This window comes from Condylura cristata, unplaced genomic scaffold (genome assembly GCF_000260355.1).
Source record: "Condylura cristata isolate star-nosed mole 26May11 unplaced genomic scaffold, ConCri1.0 scaffold00015, whole genome shotgun sequence".
NCBI lineage: Eukaryota > Metazoa > Chordata > Mammalia > Eulipotyphla > Talpidae > Condylura > Condylura cristata.
This window is the reverse complement of record NW_004567116.1, coordinates 25,308,102-25,332,039: the sequence shown is the minus strand read 5'-3', so window position 1 is coordinate 25,332,039 and position 23,938 is coordinate 25,308,102. Positions and strand designations below refer to the sequence as shown.

Here is a 23,938-nt window from a genome sequence, read left to right as displayed (position 1 = left end):
TACTCCTGCTATGAGTGAAACTATCCGGTATTTTTCTTTCTCTTTCTGGCTTATCTCACTAAGCATGATCTTTTCCAGTTCCATCCAAATTGCTGCAAAAGACATGTGTTTCTCTTTTTTGGTTGCTGAATAATATTTTTTTTTAATTCAATTCTAATCCATAAGACAGAATTTTTAAAACAAAACAGTGAGAATTGTAATAGGAAAAAATATGGCACACGGTCCTTTTTTATGAATAATGAATTAACTTAGGGTTTATTAAAATGTTCTGCTAGAATGTCTAGAAATTAGTGGTCTGCTACACTCCTTTTATAACAGGTTCAATTTAGGTTCTAATATCTATGTTACAAATTAATCATGTTTTTTATTAAACATAGTAATTTGTCCCAACTTATAGAGAATAAGTCTCTATAAGTATCATAGCTAAAAACCAAATAGAAAAAGAAGTATTTCTGGCACTCTTTACTAAGGAGAGAATGTAGTATCTGCATTGTTTTTAATTGTTTTAATTGTTTTTAAGTTTGCTTCAGAGTTAATTTAGACTAATTTCATTTGACAGTAGGATTTTATTAAACTCACTTGCTTCATATTAACTTCTGTTTACAGAATAATTAGTTCTACAGCATAAGTTAATGACATATACAGTGAAATTAAATTTAAATGAAGATTTTAGAATAATTTTAGGAATTAGGATGGTTAATAAGATGAAAAATACAATGTTGCTTAGATTCCACTTCCTACCTCGGTTGAAAAGGCACTGAATGTACAAGAATTCTTTACCTACATACCACCCTTAGAGAATAATTAAAGGCATTACCTGCTGTTCTACAGATAAGACTCAGGCTAGAGGTTGCCTTGTCTAGTGGCAAGGACAGGGGTTAAGAATGCAGGCATAGGCTTGAGTCTTAGCACTTTCATTATACAATGATAGGACTTTGAGCTACTTATTCACTTAATTTCTATGAAGTTTATTTTTCTTCTCTTAAAATAGCGGTCAGTATTTACAACTTAGATTTGTTTTGAGGGTGAAGTGAGGTATAATGCATAAACGTGGAAGAGACCTGGTGATCAGTAAATTTAGGAGTCTTCCACTTTTTTTGTCTTTGGGTTTGCTTTGGTATAGTTAATGCTTATAATGTGATCAATTTAGCCAGCTAATGAAAAACTTAAGACTAATAGCATGTTCTTTGAATTCAAGTTGAAATAGTTTGGTATTGTTTGCTTAAATTAAAATAGTTTTAGTAATTTTTCTCAGTTGATCACATAATAGGCGTTTAGTATGCATTTGTATGTGCTTCATCATTATAAGATATCCTAATAATAATGCCCATTTGTTTCTTTAGATGTAGAAGATCTTTATGAACCGGTGTCAGTCCCATTCTCATACCCCAATGGACTCAGTGAAAATACATCTGTTGTTGAAAAATTGAAACATATGGAAGCCAGGGCACTGTCTGCTGAAGCTGCATTAGCTAGAGCACGTGAGGATCTGCAAAGAATGAAGTAATTTTACCAATCTTACAGAGGAGCAATTGTTTAGGTCCCCAAAATAACATAAGTAATTACATGGTAGAAAGGATATACTAGAGAGTACAATGCAGATATTTAATTTTAGAATTTTAAAGATAATGAAACATTTTTCTATGTTGTGGATACAGTAACTTTTTTTGTTTCATTTTATCTGTGCTAATATACTTCTTTATGACTTACTTTTGCACTAATGGTTAATTCTGGTTAATATTTTCTTGGGCGCTTTTATTCTTTGCTATTTTCTTACTTTGAATTACTGTTTTATTTATTTCTAGGCATTTAAATTTAACATGCCTTAGGTTTGGGGGCAGTACAGGGCTAAAATTTTTGGTTTTAAAGTGTTAAAATGTTTTGTAGCATCTAACCAGAAAATCAAATACTGGTTCTTTCCAGTGAGTAAATTAGCGTCCTTCAGTCTTAGTACTTTCAAAATTTAAGATGAATTGAAAGTACTTGGGAATCTCATTAAACTAGACTCTGATTCAGGAGGTCTGAAGCATACCTGAGATTCCGCATGTCCACCATGTGTACTTCTAGCTTTACCTACTGGACCTGTAAATTGGTTGCTTTTGATGATTTACCAAAACGTCCAGCAGGAAAGATAATATAGTTGATTACAGTGCCCTTTTCCTGTGTTTGAGATTTGATGCTAGGTAACCTAGTATAAAATCAATATCTACCTGTTTGCATTTCTCTTTCATGTATACAGTATAGATACTTAATACAGTGATCAGAAAGGGAACTGAGTTTTAGAGGTAGAATGGTGGTGCCCATAAATAATTCCTAATTTGGGTGAACTTTCCATTTTTTTCCCATGAGATAATATGGTTTTTAAAAAACCATTTATTGCATTGAAAATTATGCTATTTTGATTTTAACTGCTAAAATAAGATTTCAGGATAATAGAAATAACAAAGTTTAATACAGGTAATGTGCTTCCTTTTTCCTTTGTTCCACTGAAAGATATAATCCAGCAATTGACAGGGTTTTTCTTTCATGCAATGTAGAAGGGATGCTTACAGCTGGGTTTGAATAAGCTGTAGCTTAAGATCCAGCAGAGGGAGCTTCAGTTGCTGAAGTTAGAATGTGATTTTGAGCCTCATCATGGTCTGCCCTGCACTCCCTCCCCTTCCTCTTCCTCAACCTCTATCGCCTTTCCTTTTTTCATGGTCCAATAAACCTGTCTCAAGGGTGTATTTCAAATTGATTACAGACAATTTGCTCAGGATTTTGTGATGAACGCAGATGTCAGAACTTGCTCGTCATCTACTGCCATTGCAGACCTCCAGGAGGATGAGGACGGTGTTTATTTCAGCTCATACGGGCATTATGGGATACATGAAGAAATGCTAAAGGTTAGAAAAGAGCACAGATGTGCCAAACCCACGATAAGGAAATACAGATTCTTGTGGAATATTAAATAAGTCTTATTTTCTAGTAGAGTAAAATCTATTCCTTTAATAAAATAAAACAGGTTCTTAATACATATGCCGTGGGAGAACTGGTTTGCCTTTTTTTTTTTTTTCTGTTTTTAAATCTCTTTGGTACTTGACAGTTCATCTTGGGTTGAAAGATTATAGGAACATCCACATGACTAAATTCTCTTTGAGGTCATTATTAATACTTATTGTTTTGGTTTAAATACAACTTTGGAAAAATCAACTGTTACAGATTTTAATCTTAAGCAACTATCAATAGGAACAATTAAATTATGTTGCCTTTTATTATACAAAGAAATTATTAAGTTTAGTATTTAAAATATTGACTTCATTTTGGGCAAATAATAATTCTTTGGTACAAAGTTTAATTATAAATCTCACAATGGTATAACATTTTTATATTTAAAATTATTAGCGTGTAGGTTTCTTAATTTAGTTAAATAAAGTATTTGAATTTGTTTTAATTTTTATAATGGTAATGTCCATATAAAATAGAAGTACCTGACAGTTATACATTTTATTAAGTATTGTGCTATAGAGTATAAACTAGCAATATACAATTTTTTAATGCAATAAACCTGAAAATACCTTACTAGAATATAATACATGTAATATAAAAATTTTTGAAAATTTTGGATATTTATCTCTCTGAATTTTAGATGCCATGACCTTAAACACTGACAAAAAAATGACTTTCTTAAATCCCTCCTCAAAAGATTGTTTTATTTTATGCTCTCCACGGATATTTAAAAATGCCTACACTTTGAATCAGTTTCCCAGGATTAGAGAGTGAAAGTTTGCTGATTAATACTCATTGTTACTATGTGGGGGTTTTTAAAGCAAACGTCATGTCATTACTAATGACATGTCACAGTTGGTTGTGTTTTTGTTGTCACTTGGGTAGTGACACACCATTACAAATAACAGTTATCTTATTATAAGTAATAAATTAATTCAAGTCCAGAGTAAATTTAAAAGAAACTGACTTGTTCTGCTTTCTTTGTTAAAATTAATTCCATTGTGTCTAGAATGTTTTCTTTAGATTAATTCTTTAAAGGAATTAATCTAAGCCATGTTTGTTATTTTAAATCACCCCATCAATTTAAATGCCATGAACCTTTAGTGCTTTTTTTATGGAAATTGTGTTGGATTTTTCAGACAGATAAGATCAGTGAGGACATGAGTGTCCTTGGTACAATCATAAGAGAAATCTGATGTGTGACTACATATTTCCAAATCTGGCCTGGACAGGTGTAGTGCTCTATCTGTAACTAGGAGATCTTCTTATCTGGTCAGAAATCCTGAAGTCCTTGATGAATGTGTAGATGTAAGAAGTTTCACCTTGAAGTTTCCAGTACCATTTTTCCCCTAAGAATAACTTAGGAATCTTTATCTATATATTTTTCCTGTTGTAGTTCCTCATATTTGTTGTCCCAGGTAATTAACTCACCTGGAGATTACTTTGATTAACTATCACAGGAAATATAGATATATTCCATTCAAATAAAAGTTTATTCAGTATGTATTTTGTTATGTGTCAGTTATGGATATGACTGAATCAAGCACTATTTCTTCTATTCCTTGTCAAAACAGTTCTTCAGCATGCTTACTCTTTCAGGTTGTGACACAACCAGGATCTTTAGACTTTTATAAGTAATTTAAAATTGAGAAAGCATCGGTACAGAACTTTTAGTGGATGACGTTTCTGCTATCTTCACATATATTCTTAAATTTTTATCTTTGAAGAAAATTCCATGACATTTTACCAGTCTGGAACTATTATCTTTCTTAGTACTAGACCTCTAATTTTGTTCTGTGTTTTCTTTAATGGATTGATTTGTAAAATCGTTTTAAAATTTCCATTTATTACCATATTTTGTATTTATTTGTTAGTCTTTTTATTAGAATAAATTTTTAGAAAGGTTATGGTCGCAAATCTTTCATTTGCTTATATTTTCACACGGTGAATTTTTCAAAAATTCATTTCTTAGATTGAAGCACTACTATATTCAAGGAACTATGTTTGATATACTTTGGATTTCATTAAACCAGGGTGAGCATTGTATGAAACAGATATTTTTAAATCCCACACATCTATTTTTAAATCCCACAATAGGCATAAAAATGTTTTCTGGGTATTTTAAATTGTATAAATTTTGACATTGTAGCATTTGGTTATAACTTTTTTTTGTCAACTATAAAACCCAAAACTAGAATTCTCATTCTGAGATTATCGTACTCCTTTTACTCACTTGACAGCAAAGCCCCTCACTCTGTTTAATTTGTTGTCAGTTTGTCTCAAATAAGGTAATTTTTTAAAGATTGATTTATTTATGCATACAGTACTGGGGTACAGGCCAGAAGTGTGGGTGTAGTGAGAGGATTCACCAGAGACAGAGTGGGGAGCAGAGCAGGCAGATCAGCGAAGTACACTGCTGAGGGGAGCAGTGCATGGATCAGGAGAGGTCTGCCACACCCGGAGGATCACCTCTGGGACAGGGATTGAACTGGTGCTGAAGTGGCTTTAGCTTCTTAGTGCTGTGCTTTAACCTGCTGCGCCACCAGGGAGGGCCCTCAAATAAGGTAATTTAAGAGAAACAACTCTGTTCATGGGCAACATAAATGCTGTTCGTCAGTGTCTGCCTTAGTTCCAGGTCATGTGATCTTTTAGGATTAAGGTCTCAAATGGGTTACCTTTTCATTTTCTACAGAAAGCTCTAGAAAATAGATAGGATATAAATTTTGTAAGTGTGATCAATGAATCAGTGACTTTCTTGGAAACAGTACTCATGCTCATTTTAGCTTCATTTTTCATATGTATTTATCTATTTTGTGTTTTTTTTTTTTACATGGTTCCACAGGGAGTCAGCTGTAGATTTCATGCCCTAAAGAAGCAAAACCTTATGTTCATCTTTTAGCTTTAGTTATCAGTTGAAAGCTTGTAATGGTATTATATGTCATTATTACTATGCGTGTCAAGACAAAAATGTATACATTGTTAGGAGTATAGATCTTATTTGACATTCAGTGGCATTCTTGATGCAAATGTTTTCTCTGAGTGTTACTTCTATTCTTTGTTTTTTTTAAGGGAAAAAATAAGTTTGATTTTTCCAGGCAAGAGGTAGCTATGGAAACTAGCAATTTACAAAAAAATAACAAGTAGCTCCTTAAACACAGCTCTAATTTGTTCAGACAATGCTGTTGTAAACACAGTGTTTTTCTTTCCCCACCCCAGGACAAAGTCCGAACAGAAAGTTACCGAGATTTTATATATCAAAATCCACATATCTTCAAGGACAAGGTGAGTAGCATAGGCTGCTAAAGTGTACATTCCATGTGATTATGAGCATGAAAATCCTTTATGGGTCATTTTTTGATGACAGTTGATTTACTGTGCTCTGGCTTTATTTCATGATAGACTTATGATACTGCTATGTGGTGCAAAATTCTGATAACAGAGATGCTATTTGGTGCTGTTATTCAATATTATACTCTTCTCTAAATTGAAATTCATTAATTACAATGACATAATTTGGTTACTTTACTTATCCCAGTAATTTTGCTTAAGCCATATTTGTGATTTACTGTGAGTGTTGTGAATTTCAAACATAACAGATGAACCCCATACCAAAACACTTTTAATTATTAGTCTAGTTTTGTCATTGGTTAAAAATCAGTGATTTTAGGCCCTTCCTGGTGTCACAGCGGGTTAAACAGCACAGTCTGCAAGCTAGCTGCAGCAGCTTCAGTTCGAGTTCGACCCCTGTCCAGGAGATGACCCACATGGCAAGGCAGATCTCAAGTTGTCTTGCCCCTCTGCTCCCCTCAGCAGTGTAGACTTTGACAGTACACCTGTTTTGCTCCCCCTTCTGTCTCTGGTGAATTCCTCTCACCACGCCTGTACCTCTGGCCTGTACCCTAGTTCTGTATGAATAAGTAAATCTTTAAAAAAAAAATTAGTGGTTTTCAGAAGTTAATATATAATAGTATTACACTTAAAATCTCTTATGTGCTTTTATGAGACATTTGCTTCTTTATGAGACACTTCACATTTTATAATTAGTCATAATATTGCCTCAGGCTATTTCTGAGATATCTCTTACTGTCTTGTGTATATGTGTTTGAAATCATGTCATTTGTTTCTCTTCACTTGTGAATTTCTTTCAGTTTTTTCTTTATCACTCTCTTTATTGCCCTCCTCTACATTGACAAGGTTGTTTAAAAATTCAGATTTTCTGTTTTCTGTTTATTAGAAATTATTTCACTGATTTGATCAAGAATATTAGCACTTCTGCCTTGCTTTGGGAATTTGCTTGAGAATTACCCCCCACTCTTTCCACTTCAAGAACATGTTTTTTGATAACATACTTGGTTTTAAATACTAAAGGTTTTGGTAATGCCCCTGTCATCTCCACTTTCAAATGATAATTCTCAGTGGTTATTTCATGGAATTTAAATGATTTTGCAGCAGTGACTACATTTAAATTTTGAAAAGTTTCTTGATTTATATATTGCTTGGAATATAACCTAGTTTGACCTTCCATTTTCCATAAGTGCCCCAGGAGCAATCTTTCACTTGTGTCTTAGCTTAGTGGAACAGTTACACAATTTACATGATGCTCTAAGTCTTCTGACCTAAGGTCAAAACCTTGCATGTCATGAAAGCTTTATGATGGTGTATTTTTGCTGATTCCCCCAATAGACAAATAAGAGACTTTCATTCTTAAAATTAGGGGTTTTGTCAGTTCTATGTACTTAGCTTTTATGCTTCTTATATGTTATTGTAGTAGAAACTTAGAATTTTTTAGTTTTTATATCTATACACAAATAAACAACTTATTTAATAAAAAGCTACTTTGTTTTCAGTGAATGGAATTATGTTGTCATTAAAGTTTTTGCTCTGTAGTCTGATTATGCCCAGATTTCCATTTTTCCTTACTATGTAAAATAGAACTTAAACATGCACTTATCTGGGAACCAGATTTTCTACCTGCACTCATATATATACATACACTATGTAAAAAGTAGTAAATCTCTTTTGGGTCCATAGCAAAATGACTTTTTAAGCCCTTCTGGTTCATAATTTATGTCATTTTGTTTTTATAAAACAAAGAAGAATACCATTAGAGTAAATTAAATGTTTCTTTTTGAATACGCTTCTGAATTTACCTGTTTTGTAATAAAAAAATACTGAAAAGACTCCAGTCTTTGTAATCATAGTATTGTTGAGAATTTAAGTGACAATGAATGTTTTTCTGTATTCAGAGTAAATCTCAGTAGGTTCATATGAAAATATATTCACTATACATTTTCAGATAAATTGCTTTACAATGGAAAGCACATTCATAATGTGTAATTATTTTGTGTTCCACTCCTTTTATTGGTAAGATTAAATCTGCCAAACTTTAAAAGGGGCTTATTAAAAAGTTGGGAGTATCCTTTAATAATTGGCTTAAGATGCTTGTTTCTTCATCAAATAATACATTGTAAAAATTTATTTTTCTAAAAGGTGTTGCTAATTAAAAATGTGTTTCTCTTTCCCTCCTCCTTTTCACCTAATTCCTCTGTTCTTGTTTCCTTTCCTTAGGTCCTTTCTCAGTATTATTTCAATTCACAAAGCTCCTGTGGAGACCATATGGTCTTGGATTTAATTTAACTTTGGGTGGCATTTAATTGTGTTATCACCCAGTCATAATTAATTTCTATTTATAGTCCATTGAGGAAATTCCCAGTTAGGTGCCTTCATTATACGTTTGATTATTATCTACAGTTAAAATCGATTCACTTATTCTTTTTAGAAATATGAATCAACTCTTTCATCATTTTACAAAATGTTAATTTAAATCTATCACGTTTTAGTTTATTTGCCTTTTTTTTTTTTTTAGATTTATTTATTTGTGCATACAGAACTGGGGTACAGGCCAGAGACTCAGGGGTGGCGAAAGACTTCACCAGAGACAGAGTGGGGAGCAGAACAGGCAGATCAACGAAGTACACTGCTAAGGGGAGCAGTGGGTGGGTCAGGAGAGGTCTGCCACACCATGTGGTCACCTCCGGGGCAGGTGGGAATCGAACTCATGCGGAAGTGGTTTCAGCTTCTTAGTGCAATGCTTTTAACCCACTGCGCCACCAGGGAGGGCCTATTTGCCTAATTTTATAATTCTGAGCTAGATGTAATAAATAATTTATGTGCATTGAAAATATAATTTGAATACAGGCTTTATAAGCAAATTGACCTATGTTTCAATACTAGTTTTAGAGTTTGCTAGCTGTTGATCCTGAACCTGTTCTTTCCCTCTCTGTAGTTCATGTTTCTCATTTGCAAAATGAGGGTTAAATAAGAATTGCTTTATATATATTAGGCATATGTATGCAAAAAAGTATATATAATATTATATATCCATGTGTGCAGTTTTAGAAAAGAACACATACTCTGATTTGAGTGTGATGCATATCCATTCAACTCTGCTTTTTTCATTCAGTAATTTTTCTCAGTGATATTATACAATATTATACAATTTTTATTTGGTTAATACATTTTACTTGTCATTTAAAAAAAATTTCTTCTTGTTGGCAGTGATATTGTACAGGTTGCATCTTACATACTATGTCCTCATCTTTCCCCATTGGTGACCATCGTAGTTTTTACAGAGTAAAAGTTATTTTTGTTGTGTTTTGCCAGTTTGGCAATAAGGGAATTAAAAACAGAGCATTACCCTATTAAGATGTTCAAGGAAATTACTCATTTCATATTAAAAAATCTTTTTGAATTTAGCATTGTTGAGCCTGATTGCAGTAGGCTGTGCAACTGGCCAACTTAAATTTAAAACAACCCCTAGTAACAGTGTTCTTAAGTAGAAATAACAACATTTGAGTGGTATATTTAAATTTATATTGTGTTCTTTTTTCCCAGTCACAAATAGGAGACCTTGTTAGTAACATCTTTTTTTTCCCCCTAAACTACCAGGTGGTTTTGGATGTTGGTTGTGGAACTGGAATTCTTTCGATGTTTGCTGCTAAAGCAGGTGCAAAGAAGGTTCTTGGAGTTGATCAGTCTGAAATAATTTACCAGGCAATGGATATTATAAGGTAGATGCATTTTAAGGCTTGATTTAATATTATTTGTAAATTTGATGACTATTTAACAGGTCTTCTTATTTTTAATAGCTCTCTAGTGCAGACTCAAGACTTTTGCCTTTTAGTAAAAATTCATTTGAGAATATTAAAATTTTAAATCAGATGAACTAGTCATGTTTGATCTATGAATAATCTTTGTCATTTTCATTGAAGAGTTATTCTTAACTGATTTTCTGATTTTCCAATCATGGCTATAAATATGCTAATAAAACTATAAATTGTTGACATATAAGGTATATTGTTAGTGTATACAAAACTGAATATTTATGTTAGTAATATTTTCTTTAGCAAATGACACTAAAACTGAAGAGAGGAGATATCTGTTCTTTCTCATTTTTTGACATTAGCGCTATTTACAATAGTTAAGTTATTGAAAAAACTCAAGTGTCCAAGGGCAGGTGAAGGAATATATAAGGTGAGGTATGTGTACACGTATACACAATGGAAAACTGCTCTGCAATAATAAAAGATGAACTCTTGCCATTTGCAGTAACATGGATAGAAGAAATAGAGGGGATTATGTTAAGTAAAACAAGTCAGAAAGAGAAAGACACATATCTAATGGTTTCAATTACATATGGAATATAGGTAAATGAAATAAAGTGCCTGTTAAAACCAAACCAGAAACAAATCCTAGAAATCTTTCTATAGAATTAAGGTCTGAGAGGAGTACAGAGAGGGCAGCTAGCAAGTGTGGAGGGGACCAAATGGACCCTGGTGGAGGATTATGAGTATATTGACGATGGGTGTCATGCACTGATAGAGCTGACCTGGTGTATGTCTTTCTATGTGTCTGAATCACCTACAGTACTGTAAACCAGTGTTACCCCAATAAATTTTTTTTAAATCTGAAAAATCTATTTTCCAAAAAAATTCCTATAAAATTTATCAGTTTCCATCTGTAAAACATACTTTAAATTCTAAAAGATGGATATTTGTAAAACATGTATTTCAGTATTCTTTTAAATATATTCAGCTTACAGTTTTTTTATTGTGATCAAAATAATGATAAAATAATTTTACCTCTGTTTTAAGAGATCTAACATACAATTATATGGGGTTAGATATAATGTGGATTTTATATATATATAAAGAGAGAGAGAGAGAGAACACAAGCTAGTTATTGATAGATTGACTTAAAAAGGAGGTCAGGTTTGTGGTTCTGAGGTTACAGACATGAATAAAATAGATATGATTTTTCAGAGATGTTATTATACTAGCAGGGACAACTGCTTCTCGTAAGTGATGAATGAAAGAATGAGAGATTGTTTCTCACTCTTGCTATCATACTTTGAACTCTGCAATGAAAGATCATTTCAAAAACATAGCCAACTGAATAGTAAAGCTATTCAGTTGCCAAACAATTGTATACTGTGTTCACTTTCAGGTAGCAGAGGCAGCTTGTAATATTTTTACCATTTCTCTGACTGCTTTTGGTTTCTATTATCTAAGCCATGGACTAGCTTATTTTTCAGACTTTGGGATGTTATTGCAGAAGAGTTTTCAGAAGAAGATTAATTCATCATGATACCACAATGTAATCTTTCTAAGTATGACTAAAGATGCAATCTTTTCTATTGCCTGTATCTAGAGTAATATTAAATATAAAATGTTAAGAAAAGCGTAGAGAATATTTTGATCACAAAATACATGAGGACAAAATCTTTAAATACAATTAATGTGTCTTTAGATTTTTGTTTGAATTTAAAAGAAATAGCATATGAGATCAAGCAAAAAAATTTTTGAACTGCTGATGAGGCTAAAATGATTTTTTAAACAGCTATTTTGCTGCTCAAATCCTAGAATTCTGTTGCAGGTAATGCAGGTGATCAAGATACTTGACAAAGAAGCTATACTCATGTCTTTCCCCACCCCACTGGCTCCTTAATTTCCTGTCCATTCAGTGTTCCTTGTTTTGGAGGTGGAATCCTGTAGTCAGTAATTCATGGGGATAATTCACATGACTATAAAATTGTATTCACAGGTAAGATTTATTATAGCAAGGCATAGAGTCCAGGAACAACAAGAAAAAAAATACCCATCCTGTTTTTCATGAGATGTGTACAGATATCTGCCACCTGCCTGGAATGGTTTAGCATTTTACTTTGTTAACATTTCTGAATAGACTGAAAATAACTGTCAGTTTTCTCTCTGAGGAGTGGAGAGGAGGACCTTGTCTGGGTCCTGTTGCATTTCATCTAACTCTTGAGGCCAGGGATGTGTGATATGAAGAATGGCTCCTACCTCCACTGTAATCTGAACTGATACTAGGCAGAGTGCAGGTTCTTCACAGGTTCACCAATATGATTGAACTCCTCTTTCCCCCATTACCAGAATTTTTGTGTTTTTTTTGTTTGTTTGTTGTTTATAATCATCTTATGGACTCTCCATGCATTTATCGACTCACTACATTTTGTGTCACTGTTGTCATTTCTGTATGATTGAGAAACAAAGAGAAATATGTGTGCTTGAATCCCTATTGAACGGAAAGCAAAGTAGTAGTATTGCACCTGTACATTTTTATATCAGGTTACTCGTCCCTCCTCACCTCACCCCTCACCGCTTTCCTCCCATATGCTTTTTTTTTTAGTAGCAATTGTTATACATGTCTTCTTGTAAGTGAACTTTATAATCTTTTGTCAATAACTAAGTTCTGCATACTTGATGAGGTGGTCATTGTATACAACTGCCATGGCTCTTTATGCTGTTTGTATATCTATCATCCTACCAGACCACATCTTCATGTAAATCATAATGGGGTGATGTACATGAATTTAGCCTTTGTTTCTCTTTCTGAAAATCCTGAATTAGCTAGCTTTTCATTGTGTTATGATAAAGAATCCTTAACATAACCTCTACCTGCCAACTTTGTTACTACAACTCACATTGTTGCTCTGATCTTACTAAACTACTTATGGTTCTTCATATTGGCTACCTTCTCTCACTCATACACACACACAAGGACTCAGGATCTCCCATTTTGTACCCTGTCTATGCTCTTTAATATTATTTTCCCTTAGGCTATGTTCTTCAGTGCATGGGCTGTGTCATTTATTTCTGTATGCCCAGTGCAAGGTAATTGTGATCATGTCCCTATGTCATAAAGAAAAGTTAAATTTGTAATTTTTTTTTTTTAAATTTTTTTTATTTATTCATACAGAACTGGGGTACAGGCCAGAGATGTGGAGGGTGAGAGGCTTCACCAGAGACAGAGCGGGGAGCAGAACAGGCAGATAGACGAAGTACACTGCTGAGGGGAGCAGCGGGCGGGTCAGGAGAGGTCTGCCGCGCCATGTGGTCACCTCCGGGGCAGGTGGGGATCGAACTCATGCGGAAGTGGCTTTAGCTTCTTAGTGCTGTGCTTTAACCCGCTGCACCACCAGGGAGGGCCTAAATTTGTAATTTTAAGATAGGAAAATATTAGTTGTTCCAATGAAATTTTCTTGGAAAAAAAAAATTTCAGTATTGATTGGATTTTTAAAAAGACTTAAGTTTGTTTTAAATTTTCCTACTAGAATGTCACATAGATTAAAGCTATATTATTTCTTGAACAGGTATTTTTAGAATGGAATTCGTTGGGAATGCTTTCACTATAAAATAAGTTATAATGAGTAGCCACTTGGGAAAAGTAACATTTATTTTTTTCATAAGTGACACATTAGGTAGTGATTAAGATGACCAGTAGCAGGAATGAGGTTATCTGAATGCTATTTTTTAAAATATAGATTTATTGGGAATTGTAACCTTAGTACTTTTTTTCTGGGCATTCCTTCAAATCTTAGTCTTTCCTGTTATATTCATATTTGAGCAAGTAATTACTGATGCAAGTAGGATTATGACTTGTAGCAGACAGTAAACATCCTGAGCAGATGGCCTCTTACAGAGCACATCTTGTTTGGCATAAGCATTCTGAAGATAATTCTAGACAGTAAAGACATTTTGCTTTTATGAAGCTTGTTTTTTGTTTTATTTGAAGTGTTTATAATTGTTAAAACCTTAATAAATATTTCAGTCAACAGTAAGCAACTATAGTAATTTCATTAATACCTCTGAAAAAGTTCAGATGTGATATAAACATCCTTTTGTAACTTTTGTGTGAAATGTAGCGTACATACTAAAAAACTGTAAAATCTAAACGGGATTTTATCACACAAATAAGTGTGCATAAATAACAAGAAATAGAACTTTGCCTGCATTTCAGGAAGCCCTGCCGCTATTTGCCCTTTCTTGGTGCAGTGCTGTTCCCGCCTTATTGGTAAATGCCCTCTTGGCTTTCATTTTATTGCTTTGCATTTTATTTTTAGTATTGCCTTCTTGTTGGCTTCGTTCTAACATTCTGCTTAAAATTGATAAAATTCAGATTTCTTTTAAGGCTCTGACATACTACTTAAAACATCGAGACAGTGATATTGGCGTGCATTCTTAATAAATTCAGATTTCTTTTAAGGCTGAAGTTTAAAATAGTGTTTAGTATATTGCCATATTTAAGAAAAGATTCCTTGGGCATTCATGGAGTGACATACTTCTGAGTTCCTCCAAACAATATGAATAGTTGCCAAGAAGTTACATAATTTGACTGCCTTTCATAATCTGTTTAACATACTAATTTAATTCAATATGATAATTTTCAGACTAAATAAACTTGAAGATACTGTTACATTAATTAAAGGAAAGATTGAAGAAGTTCATCTTCCTGTAGAAAAGGTGGATGTTATTATATCTGAGTGGATGGTAAGTGTTTGCAGAAAAAAATACTTCATTCTTTAAAAACAAAGCAGATTTTTTCTGCATTTAATTTTATATGTTGATTGACTGAATGGTGGCATTTTAAAAATAGCTACAATTTTTTAAATCTTTTTTTATTCTGAAATATAGGGTATTCACTGTCTTTTAAAATAGAGAATAAATTGGCTTTTAACTTTAAAATCATGGTAAATAGTTACTATCTCTTTGCTTTCTAAATATGTAGCAATGTAAATATGTTTTCCTAAAAGTCTTTGAGAATAAGGAAAGACTCACTGATATTATTTCATCAAAACTTACAAGTTGCCACTCTTGCTATCATAATAAATCTATCTTTTTTATCTGCTTGTATCCTTTATCACATAAAATAGTATGCACTGCATTATTAAAATAATGAGATTAAATTCTATGACTTACAATTTGCTGTTAAAATCATGAGCTAATATATTCTGATATTTATTTAAAATTATATAAACAGTAAATTTAATGGTATTTGACTTAACTGATATTCCAATTCAGTGAAGTTAAGGTAAGTTGTATTTTTATATAGACAGATTTTTAATCTCTTGGACAGTTTTAAACTTGTTTTAAAAAATCTATAGTTGATTGTATATATTTTCATTAAATGAATTTATAAAATCTTTTGAGAAAAATCTATATTTTGAAAATAGTCTATAAATTTAAAGTGGTAATGATTCTAGCAAAGAAGCAGAAATTTCAGGAAGCATCTGAAGTGTTTGGATTTAATTTAGTTTGTTTATAGCCAGTGTCTGTCATTGTTAGCGGTCACTTTTTTAAAATGTGTGTATGGGTTTTGTTTTTTTTTTATTGCTTGCGTTACTGGCTATTAGCAGTTCTTAATCACAATATTACTATTCTTTTTATATGAAAGAGCTTTTATTAATCTGATTTTTTTAAAATGAATGGTGTGGAGAAGCTACAAAATTAGTTAATTATAGTTAAATATTCAACATTTCTTTAATGACTATAAAAAAGATATTTTGGAGACAGGACATTTGAGACTAACTTGGTAACAGTTTTTAATAGTTTCTGACTAATTTAGCTGACTTTATCCTTGGTTTTTTAGGGGCTATTTTATCTTTTTTTCCAAATTAGACTTTATAGGCAAAGTAAACAGCACATTATTTAGTAAATTTGTTGTCACTCAATTGAGAATTTTAATAGATTTGATTAAAACTAGTTCAGGCCTCCCTGGTTGCGCAGCGGGTTAAAGCACAGCTCTAAGGAGCTAAAGCCACTTCAGCATGAGTTTGATCCCCACCCGGGAGGAGATCCACATGGTGCGGCAGACCTCTGCTGACCTGCACAATGCTCCCCTCAGCATCATGGAGCTTCCTGTTCTGCTCCCCACTCTGACTCTGGTGAATCCTCTCACCTCATCTGCACCTCTGGCCTATATTCTGTATGCATAAATAAATCTTTGAAAAAAAAAAAACTAGTTTAGTTCTTGCCCTACCTAGCAGAATTATACTTCTGCATATTAATGTTCAAGAAATTTGGTTTCAGAATATGAAAGCTAATATAGAAGTATTAATGTGTAATTGAAATCTTTTAGCATCAGTGTAGTAGCAAGAAATTAAGCTGTGTTGAGTGAATTTCTGAGATGGTCACATTTATGATGTAAACTTCATTGAAACGTGTGCTGGTTTTAAGCTCAGATCCATTTTAAATACCCTTTTTTCCTGCTTTCTCTTCTGTATTGAAGGAGGATTAACTGCAGGCTGCTTTCCTAGACTGGGTGTGGGAAATCCAGTGTGAACTTGGATGAGTTTAAGAAAGGTGAGGCCAGAGCATTTCTTCTCTTCACACTTTGACTCGGGTAGTTTTACTGGCAGAAACTTTTCCATTGTGACTCCTATTCCTATTGATAGGCTGTAATAGTAACACTATCCGCTGGACCACCCTGACCTCAGGATTCTGTAGCAGTACCGTTTTCCCTTGTCTCTCCAGCCTAAGATGGTTGACACTTACTGGTATTACTAACGCCACTTACTGGTATTACTAACACCACTGACTGGTATTACTAACACCAAGGAGTCTCTCTCCTCTCTTGATAATTTCTCATATCATTTGTCCTGTAAGTAACCAACTTCCTGTATTAATTCTCCACTTTTTTCATTGTTTCTGGTTTCTATGTTTTCCCCATTAAGCAACAATTGATTTAAAGGGCACCTTTAGTTTTGGAGGATTGGTCAGGTATGTTCTCTGTAGAACCTGTGATGGATTGAACTAGTTGTTTGACGCTAAGATACTTTCAGAATTCCTTCACTAAAAAAGACATTTCATTGTATCCAAGAAGTGATAACTGAGAACTTGGATTCTTCCTCTACACAAAGGTATAACTTAGAAGTTTTTATTACTGCGTTTCATTGTAAGCATCAGTGGAACTGAAGTCTAGCACATTGTGTTAAATGCTTTAGTTGAACTATTACACACTGCAATTTATGGCAGTTACTCTAAGGCAGTCAACTCTATGGCCTTATGAAATTTGCATTAAGCTTTCAAGTAGAGTTACACTAAAATTTTAAGTCACCTAACTTCAGTACTTATGAGATTTCTGTGCTGAGAAACTAGAAAATTCCAATTTCATACTTAAACAAGAAGTAGGGATGCTTTCTAAACTATATCAAGCATATTTCAACATTCTTACTTTAGTTGAAACATTGGACATTTGGTAAATAACTGGCTTTTAAATCTATTGTTGTTTTTTTGTTTATTTTTAAAATTTATTTGTGCATACAGAACTGGGGTACAGGCCAGAGGCTCAGGGGCAGTTAGAGGCTTCACCAGAGACAGAAAGGGGAACAGAACAGGCAGATAGACAAAGTACACTGCTGAGGGGAGCAGTGGGCAGGTCAGGATAGGGTTGCAGCGCCATGTGGTCACCTCCGGGGCAGGCGTGAATCGAACTCATGCAGAAGTGGCTTTAGATTCTCAGTGCTGTGCTTTAACCCACTGCGCCACCAGGGAGGGCTTAAATCTATTGTTAAGCCACATTTTAGCTTTAAAGCCACAGTGAAACCATGCCATTTCAGCCATCAACATTTTAAAATTAAAATATTGCTTAGGCTTACTTGATTTATTTTTCTTTTATATACAGCGTAATAAGGATACAAAATCTAGAATAACTAATTTTTAATCTATATAGCTATGTTTTTTTTCTTTTTAAAAGTATTTTCAACAAGGAAAGACTAAAAAAGAATATACCCAAAGGAATTGGACACAGATGTTTAATAAACTTGCAATCCAGTATAGCATTGTAGGCATTGTATTTTGCAGACATGAGCATCTGTTTTCTTCTACTCTGGTCCACTAACTGTTCCATTGCTTAATTTAGATATACAGAGCTGGGGTACAAGCCAAAGGTGCAGGGGTGGTGAGAGGATTCACCAGAGACAGAGTGGGGAGCAGAACAGGCCAACTGACAAAGTACACTGCTGAGGGGAGCAGTGGGTGGGTCAGGAGAGATCTGCTGCGCCATGTGGTCACCTCCAGGCTGGAGATATAACTCTTGTTGAAGTGGCTTTAGCTTCTTAGTGCTGTGCTTTAACCTGCTGCACCCCAGGGAGGGCCACACAATAATACTTTTAAATTACAAATTTTAAAATAAAAAATAACAGTTACATAAATTGTAAAAATTGTTCTTTTGATGAGATTTAGTGTTTGAATGTCTTATTCCGCAATGATGTTTTCTTTAGCATATTTTGGGCAGATTTAGTTTCCCCTTTAAAGGAAGTTATTGATGATTTGTAAGAGCAAAATATTTGTTGCACATTTGTTTACTAAATTTCTTTTAGTGTTTACCTTCACTGTCTTGCGAACTCCTAGTTCTGCAGAACTTGTTTCAAGCCTCATCTTCATGCAACTTTCCTTTTTTATCCCTTGAATGTAAATGTGAAGCCTCTCTTTGTAAAGTAGGGAGGATCCTTTGCACTTTAGTTTTTTTCCATTACTGCTTTTACAGTGTTTTATAATTAATTGTTACTGTAACTTTTTCAGTTCTTCTGACAGTGGCAACCAGGACTTACTTAGTATGGACATAGTCCATCACAGATTATTCAGTAAAAGTTGCAAATGAAATATACTTGAAGGAAAGAATGCTAATACATGGGGAGAACATTCTTAGCATATGAGTCTTTTATAAAAGCCGAAGACCCTCGGTTCCCATTCATTAATTGATTCTGCCTAAAATTAGTACTAAAGTATATAAAAACCAACTGATGGATTGTTTTGAGTTGTAAATTTTTAAATAGTTTTCTTAATATTGATTGAATTAAAACGTACTGTATTTTTAGCAAAATAAGTGGTACTGAGCATGCCTAGTTCAGATAAATTAATCATATGTTATAGTAATAGTTTGAGTATTATAAATATAAACAGGTAGATACAATATTTGAATAGTGAGTGGAAGGTTGTGGTTTTTAAGAGTATTATTTTTTAAAGATTTACTTATTTATTCATATAGAACTGGGGTACAGGCCAGAGATGCCGAGGGTGAGAGGATTCACCAGAGACCGAGTGGGGAGCAGAACAGGCAGATCGACAAAGTACACTGCTGAGGGGAGCAGCGGGCGGGTCAGGAGAGGTCTGCCTTGCCATGTGGATCTCCTCCCAGGCAGGCGGGGATCGAACTCATGTGGAAGTGGCTTAAGCTTCTTACTGCAGTGCTTTAACCCGTTGTGCCACCAGGGAGGGCCCTAAGAGTATTTTTTAATAGATGTGTTGGCATCTTAATTAAGAATAAAGTAACAGCAAAAAGAATACAGATAAAAGAATAGGCCACTTATATATGATTACATTTTTTGTGACATTTTGTGTTTGTTTTCATCTGTCCTCTTAATCACCACCTACAATCTCTCCTAATTTTAATCTTAACACTTTTTAAAATTAGATTTCAGATCACATTCTGCAAACTTTTTATTTATTACTTTAGTAAGGAGAATGTTTAGAATAGTAAGATTTTGGTGTTCATGGGGAAAATTAACTTTGAGAAATAATACAATAATACTTGTTAGCCAGTAATGTAAGAAATAAATCTTTTTTTTTTTAGGTGATTATGTAAGTGTCTTTTTTTAACAACAGGACACCCTAGCTTATTTTGATGGATTTCTGATTGTCATTTGTATTTGTCTGTGCATGACTTCTCAGTTCACTTTTTGGGGGTGCATTTTGACAAGTAGACAAATTTTTTTTTAAGATTTATTTATTTGTACATACAGAACTGGGGTACAGGCCAGAGGCTCAGGGGTGGCGAGAGGCCTCACCAAGACAGAGTGGGGAGCAGAACAGGCAGATCGAGGAAGTACACTGCTGAGGGGAGCAGCAGGCGGGCCAAGAGAGGTCTTCCACGCCATGTGGTCACCTCTGGGGCAGTCGGGAATCGAACTCACGCGGAAGTGGCCTCAGCTTCTCAGTGCTGTGCTTTAACCCGCTGCACCACCAGGGAGGGCCGACAAGTAGACAAATTTATTATGTCAAATTTATCAACTTCCTTTTATGGTCTGAGTCTTTTGTATCTTGATTAATAAATTTTTTTTTTTAGAATTACCACTACATATTTGTTGACCTCTCCGTTGTCTATACCTGTTATACCTTAATACTTTCCATTAGTTTTGACTCTCTGGGCTGCATTCTGGGTAATTTGTTCAATCCAGCCTATCAGTTTGCTGGCTTTTTCTGAAGCTATCTTTAATCTGTTGATTTTATCCATTTAATTTTTTACACAAATAATTTCTAGGTGTTTAAATTTTTTGTTTTTACTATTTTCAAGTCTCTTTATTTGCCACAGACACTGTTTTTTTTAATTTAGTTTTTACATCTTTCTTCATTTTGTGCTTTTTTTCTCATCTCAGTTGTAATCCCCTTGAACTTCTCACCACCAATTTATATTTTGTATTTTTAATTATAATAGCTGACACTTTTGTAGGTCTGCTTTTGCTAGATGTTACTTCTCTGAGTTCTCACTGATGGTGTCTAGTGGTTGTTTATTAGAATTACCATTACATATTTGTTGATCTCTCCATCGTCCATACCTACATCATCCATACCTATTAACCTTAATACTTTCCATTTGTTTTGACTTTCTGGGCTGTATTCTAGTACTATCTGATACACTGCATGTTTTCCATATAACTTTGTAGAAAATGGTTTGATGTTGGAACTTCACCACCAGTTGGTTTGCAGTTGTTTTAGCCATGTACCTGAGATAATTATAAATGCAGAAATATTAGATTTGTTATTTTTAATTTGAAAGGTTTCCAATATAATAGATTTTGAATGAATCACCCTTCTTCACTGTTATCAATATTTTGTCATTTTTACCTCTGCACCATTATACTATTTTGCCAACAAGGAATTTTTAAAATGCGTATTTATTGTGCTAGTATTGAGACTAACCAAATTATCAACCTGGCCACAATTCCAAATTATGTAAAAAAAAAATAATTCCTTAACATATATAGTCTATATTCACATTTTTCTGTTTCATGATATTTATTTATATTTGATTTGCTTAAATGCAAAACTTAATTACTTGTTTAATTTATAAATCTTCTGTTGTTCAACTTTTATTTTGAAATAATAGTAGTTATCACATGCAACTGTCAAAATAATACAGAGATCCGTTGTACTCTTTACTAGTTCTTCTCAATGATAACAAGTTCACAAAGTACAGTTCAATACTATGACCAAGATACTGATATTGTTACCATAATATAAAATAATTCAACTACATGGTGTGCTCCCCTTTTGTCCTTTTATGGCCTTTTATTGTTCCAAATTCCTGACCTTGATCTCTGCCAACCTCTAATCTGATCTCAATTTTTATAACTTTGTCATTTTAAGAACAGCATATGGGACTAACTGGAAAAAAAAAAAATGAACAGCAAATGGAGTCATATAGAATGTGACTTGTTGTGACTGTCTTTTTTTCATTCAGCGTGTTTCCCTGGAGGTTTGCCTAAATCAGTGTATGTGCTGATTTTGTCTATTCCTAAACTCTGGGTCGTGTTCCATGGCAATGGATGTACAGCAGTTGGAACAACCATTTACCTTTTGAAAACAATCCAGTTGGGGGCTATTAAAAATAAAGCTGTATGAACATTAGTGTATAGGATGGTGCATAAACATAAATTTTCATTTCTCTTAGATAAATGTCTAAGAATACCATCACTATCCATATGGTATTGCATATTTAGCTCTATAGGAAACTGCCTGTTTCCCACAGGGACTGTATATTTTATATTCTTACTAGCAATGTATAAGAGAGCCAGTGTCTTCATATCTTTGCCTACAATTTAGTGTTGTCACTTTTTTATTTAAGCGATTCTAATAGGTGTGTAATGATATCTAATTGTGGTTTTAATTTGCATTTGCCTAATAGCTAATGATGCTAAACATCTTTTCATATGCTTATTTGCCATCTGTGTCTTTTCTTCAGTGAAATGCCTGTTTGTGTCATTTGCTTATATCTAACTGGATATTTTTTTTACTGTTGAGTTTGGTAGTTCTTTTTATTAGTCCCTTTACAGGATACACAATTTATAAATACTTTCTTTCAGTATATAGTTCATTCTCTTAACGCAGAATTTAACAGAACAGATTTTACTTTGATGAAGTCCAATTTTTCTTTTCATGGTTATGTTTTTGGTAGCAAGTCTAAAATCTGTCATCTATAGAATAAGCCCCATCCCTTTTCTTGTCTTTTTTGGAAGAAATTAGGTAATTTGTCTTGATTTTGTCCTGTAGGTTTTCCTCATTCTGGATTTTGATGTTTACATCCTCATGGTGTCATTTGACATGTTTTTCTATCCTGTATCCTTGTAATCTGGAATACAAGGCCCACATATAGAGACTTCACAACTTTCAGATGACTTTACCATTTCTCCCAACCCCCCAGAATAGTTCATGTATGGTGGTTTTTAATTTTTATCACATTGAATCAAAACCTCTTAATATCATTATTTTTTATGTTCAGATTGACCTATTTTTTGATTAATGGTAAATATCTTATGTCCCTTTAACAAATCTAGAGATCACAATCTGGATTCTGGCAGTGTTTACTGCAACTGGACTGTCATTGCTTGTATTTTTTTAGTGGAGTGACGTGGCTAATTTTTAATATTAAAAAATCATTTATGTTGTCATTCCCAATTTAAGATTATGAAATTTTTATTTGAACGCTTTAATTTTATAATTGTAGCACTTCTGTGAACAAAATCTTGATTTCTACTATAATGTTTATCTGCTAGCACTCATTTGAATTTCTTCCATTCTTTGTATAACTATAAATACTACTCTTATACATATCTTTTCTTATTCCTAGAAGTGAGGTTGATGTGTAAAAGTGTTAATGCATATGTTAGTACTAGTTACTGTCCAGTTCTCCTCAATACTGATCTTACTATTTGACTTTCTTGCCAATTGTGCTATGAGAATACCTGTATTTTTCAACAGAGTATGTTATAGAATCACTTTAAAATTATGAGATTGAGATTTTTTTCCTGCCATCTAATCATTGGAAACTGTTTGTAAATTTATTTGAAGCCTTGTTTATGCTTTAAAACAGTTGGAGGTGGTGCAGAAGATTATATTTGACTACTCTCCATGATATAATTGAATTAACTCCCCATGGAGTGGGGAAGTATCATTTTAAATTCACATTTGCTCTCTTACTGAATTTGGTTGTTTCTGCTTTGATGTCAGTAACAGTTGCCTATTATATTCTTTACCTTGTCTGGCCATGGCTTTTTGTCTCAGGTTTTCACCAAGTTCATTCACTTGACTTGCCAAATGCTGTCAAGTCAGAAGCCCACTTACTGACCTAATAAGATGTTTTTTTTTTCCTTCCAGCATATTTGTTGTATTCAGACTTAGTCTTTAAATGAGTTGTTCTGAAAACAGTATGAGAACTTATTCTTTTTTATTTTATTTTTTATTTTTATTTATTTTTTTTAAAGATTTATTTATTTGTGCATACAGAACTGGGGTACAGGCCAGAGGCTCAGGGGCGGTGAGAGGCTCACCGGAGATAGAGCGGGGAGCAGAAGAGGCAGATCGAGGACGTACAC

General features: G+C 33.5%; 1 protein-coding gene across 2 annotated transcripts in view; it reads left to right on the top strand.

Annotated features, from left to right (window-relative positions):
* Positions 1-23,938, top strand: part of PRMT3 (protein arginine methyltransferase 3) — a 74,265-nt gene that overhangs the window by 10,376 nt on the left and 39,951 nt on the right. For both annotated transcript variants that reach the window (XR_001145487.1, XM_004682980.2), the window contains exons 6-10: positions 1,344-1,503; positions 2,744-2,885; positions 6,205-6,270; positions 9,937-10,058; positions 14,738-14,837. Coding sequence is in view for 1 of the 2 variants with exons in the window: in XM_004682980.2 (XP_004683037.2) it covers positions 1,344-1,503; positions 2,744-2,885; positions 6,205-6,270; positions 9,937-10,058; positions 14,738-14,837 (590 nt within the window). In the remaining variant the exon portion in view is untranslated. The remainder of the gene's footprint in view (positions 1-1,343; positions 1,504-2,743; positions 2,886-6,204; positions 6,271-9,936; positions 10,059-14,737; positions 14,838-23,938) is intronic.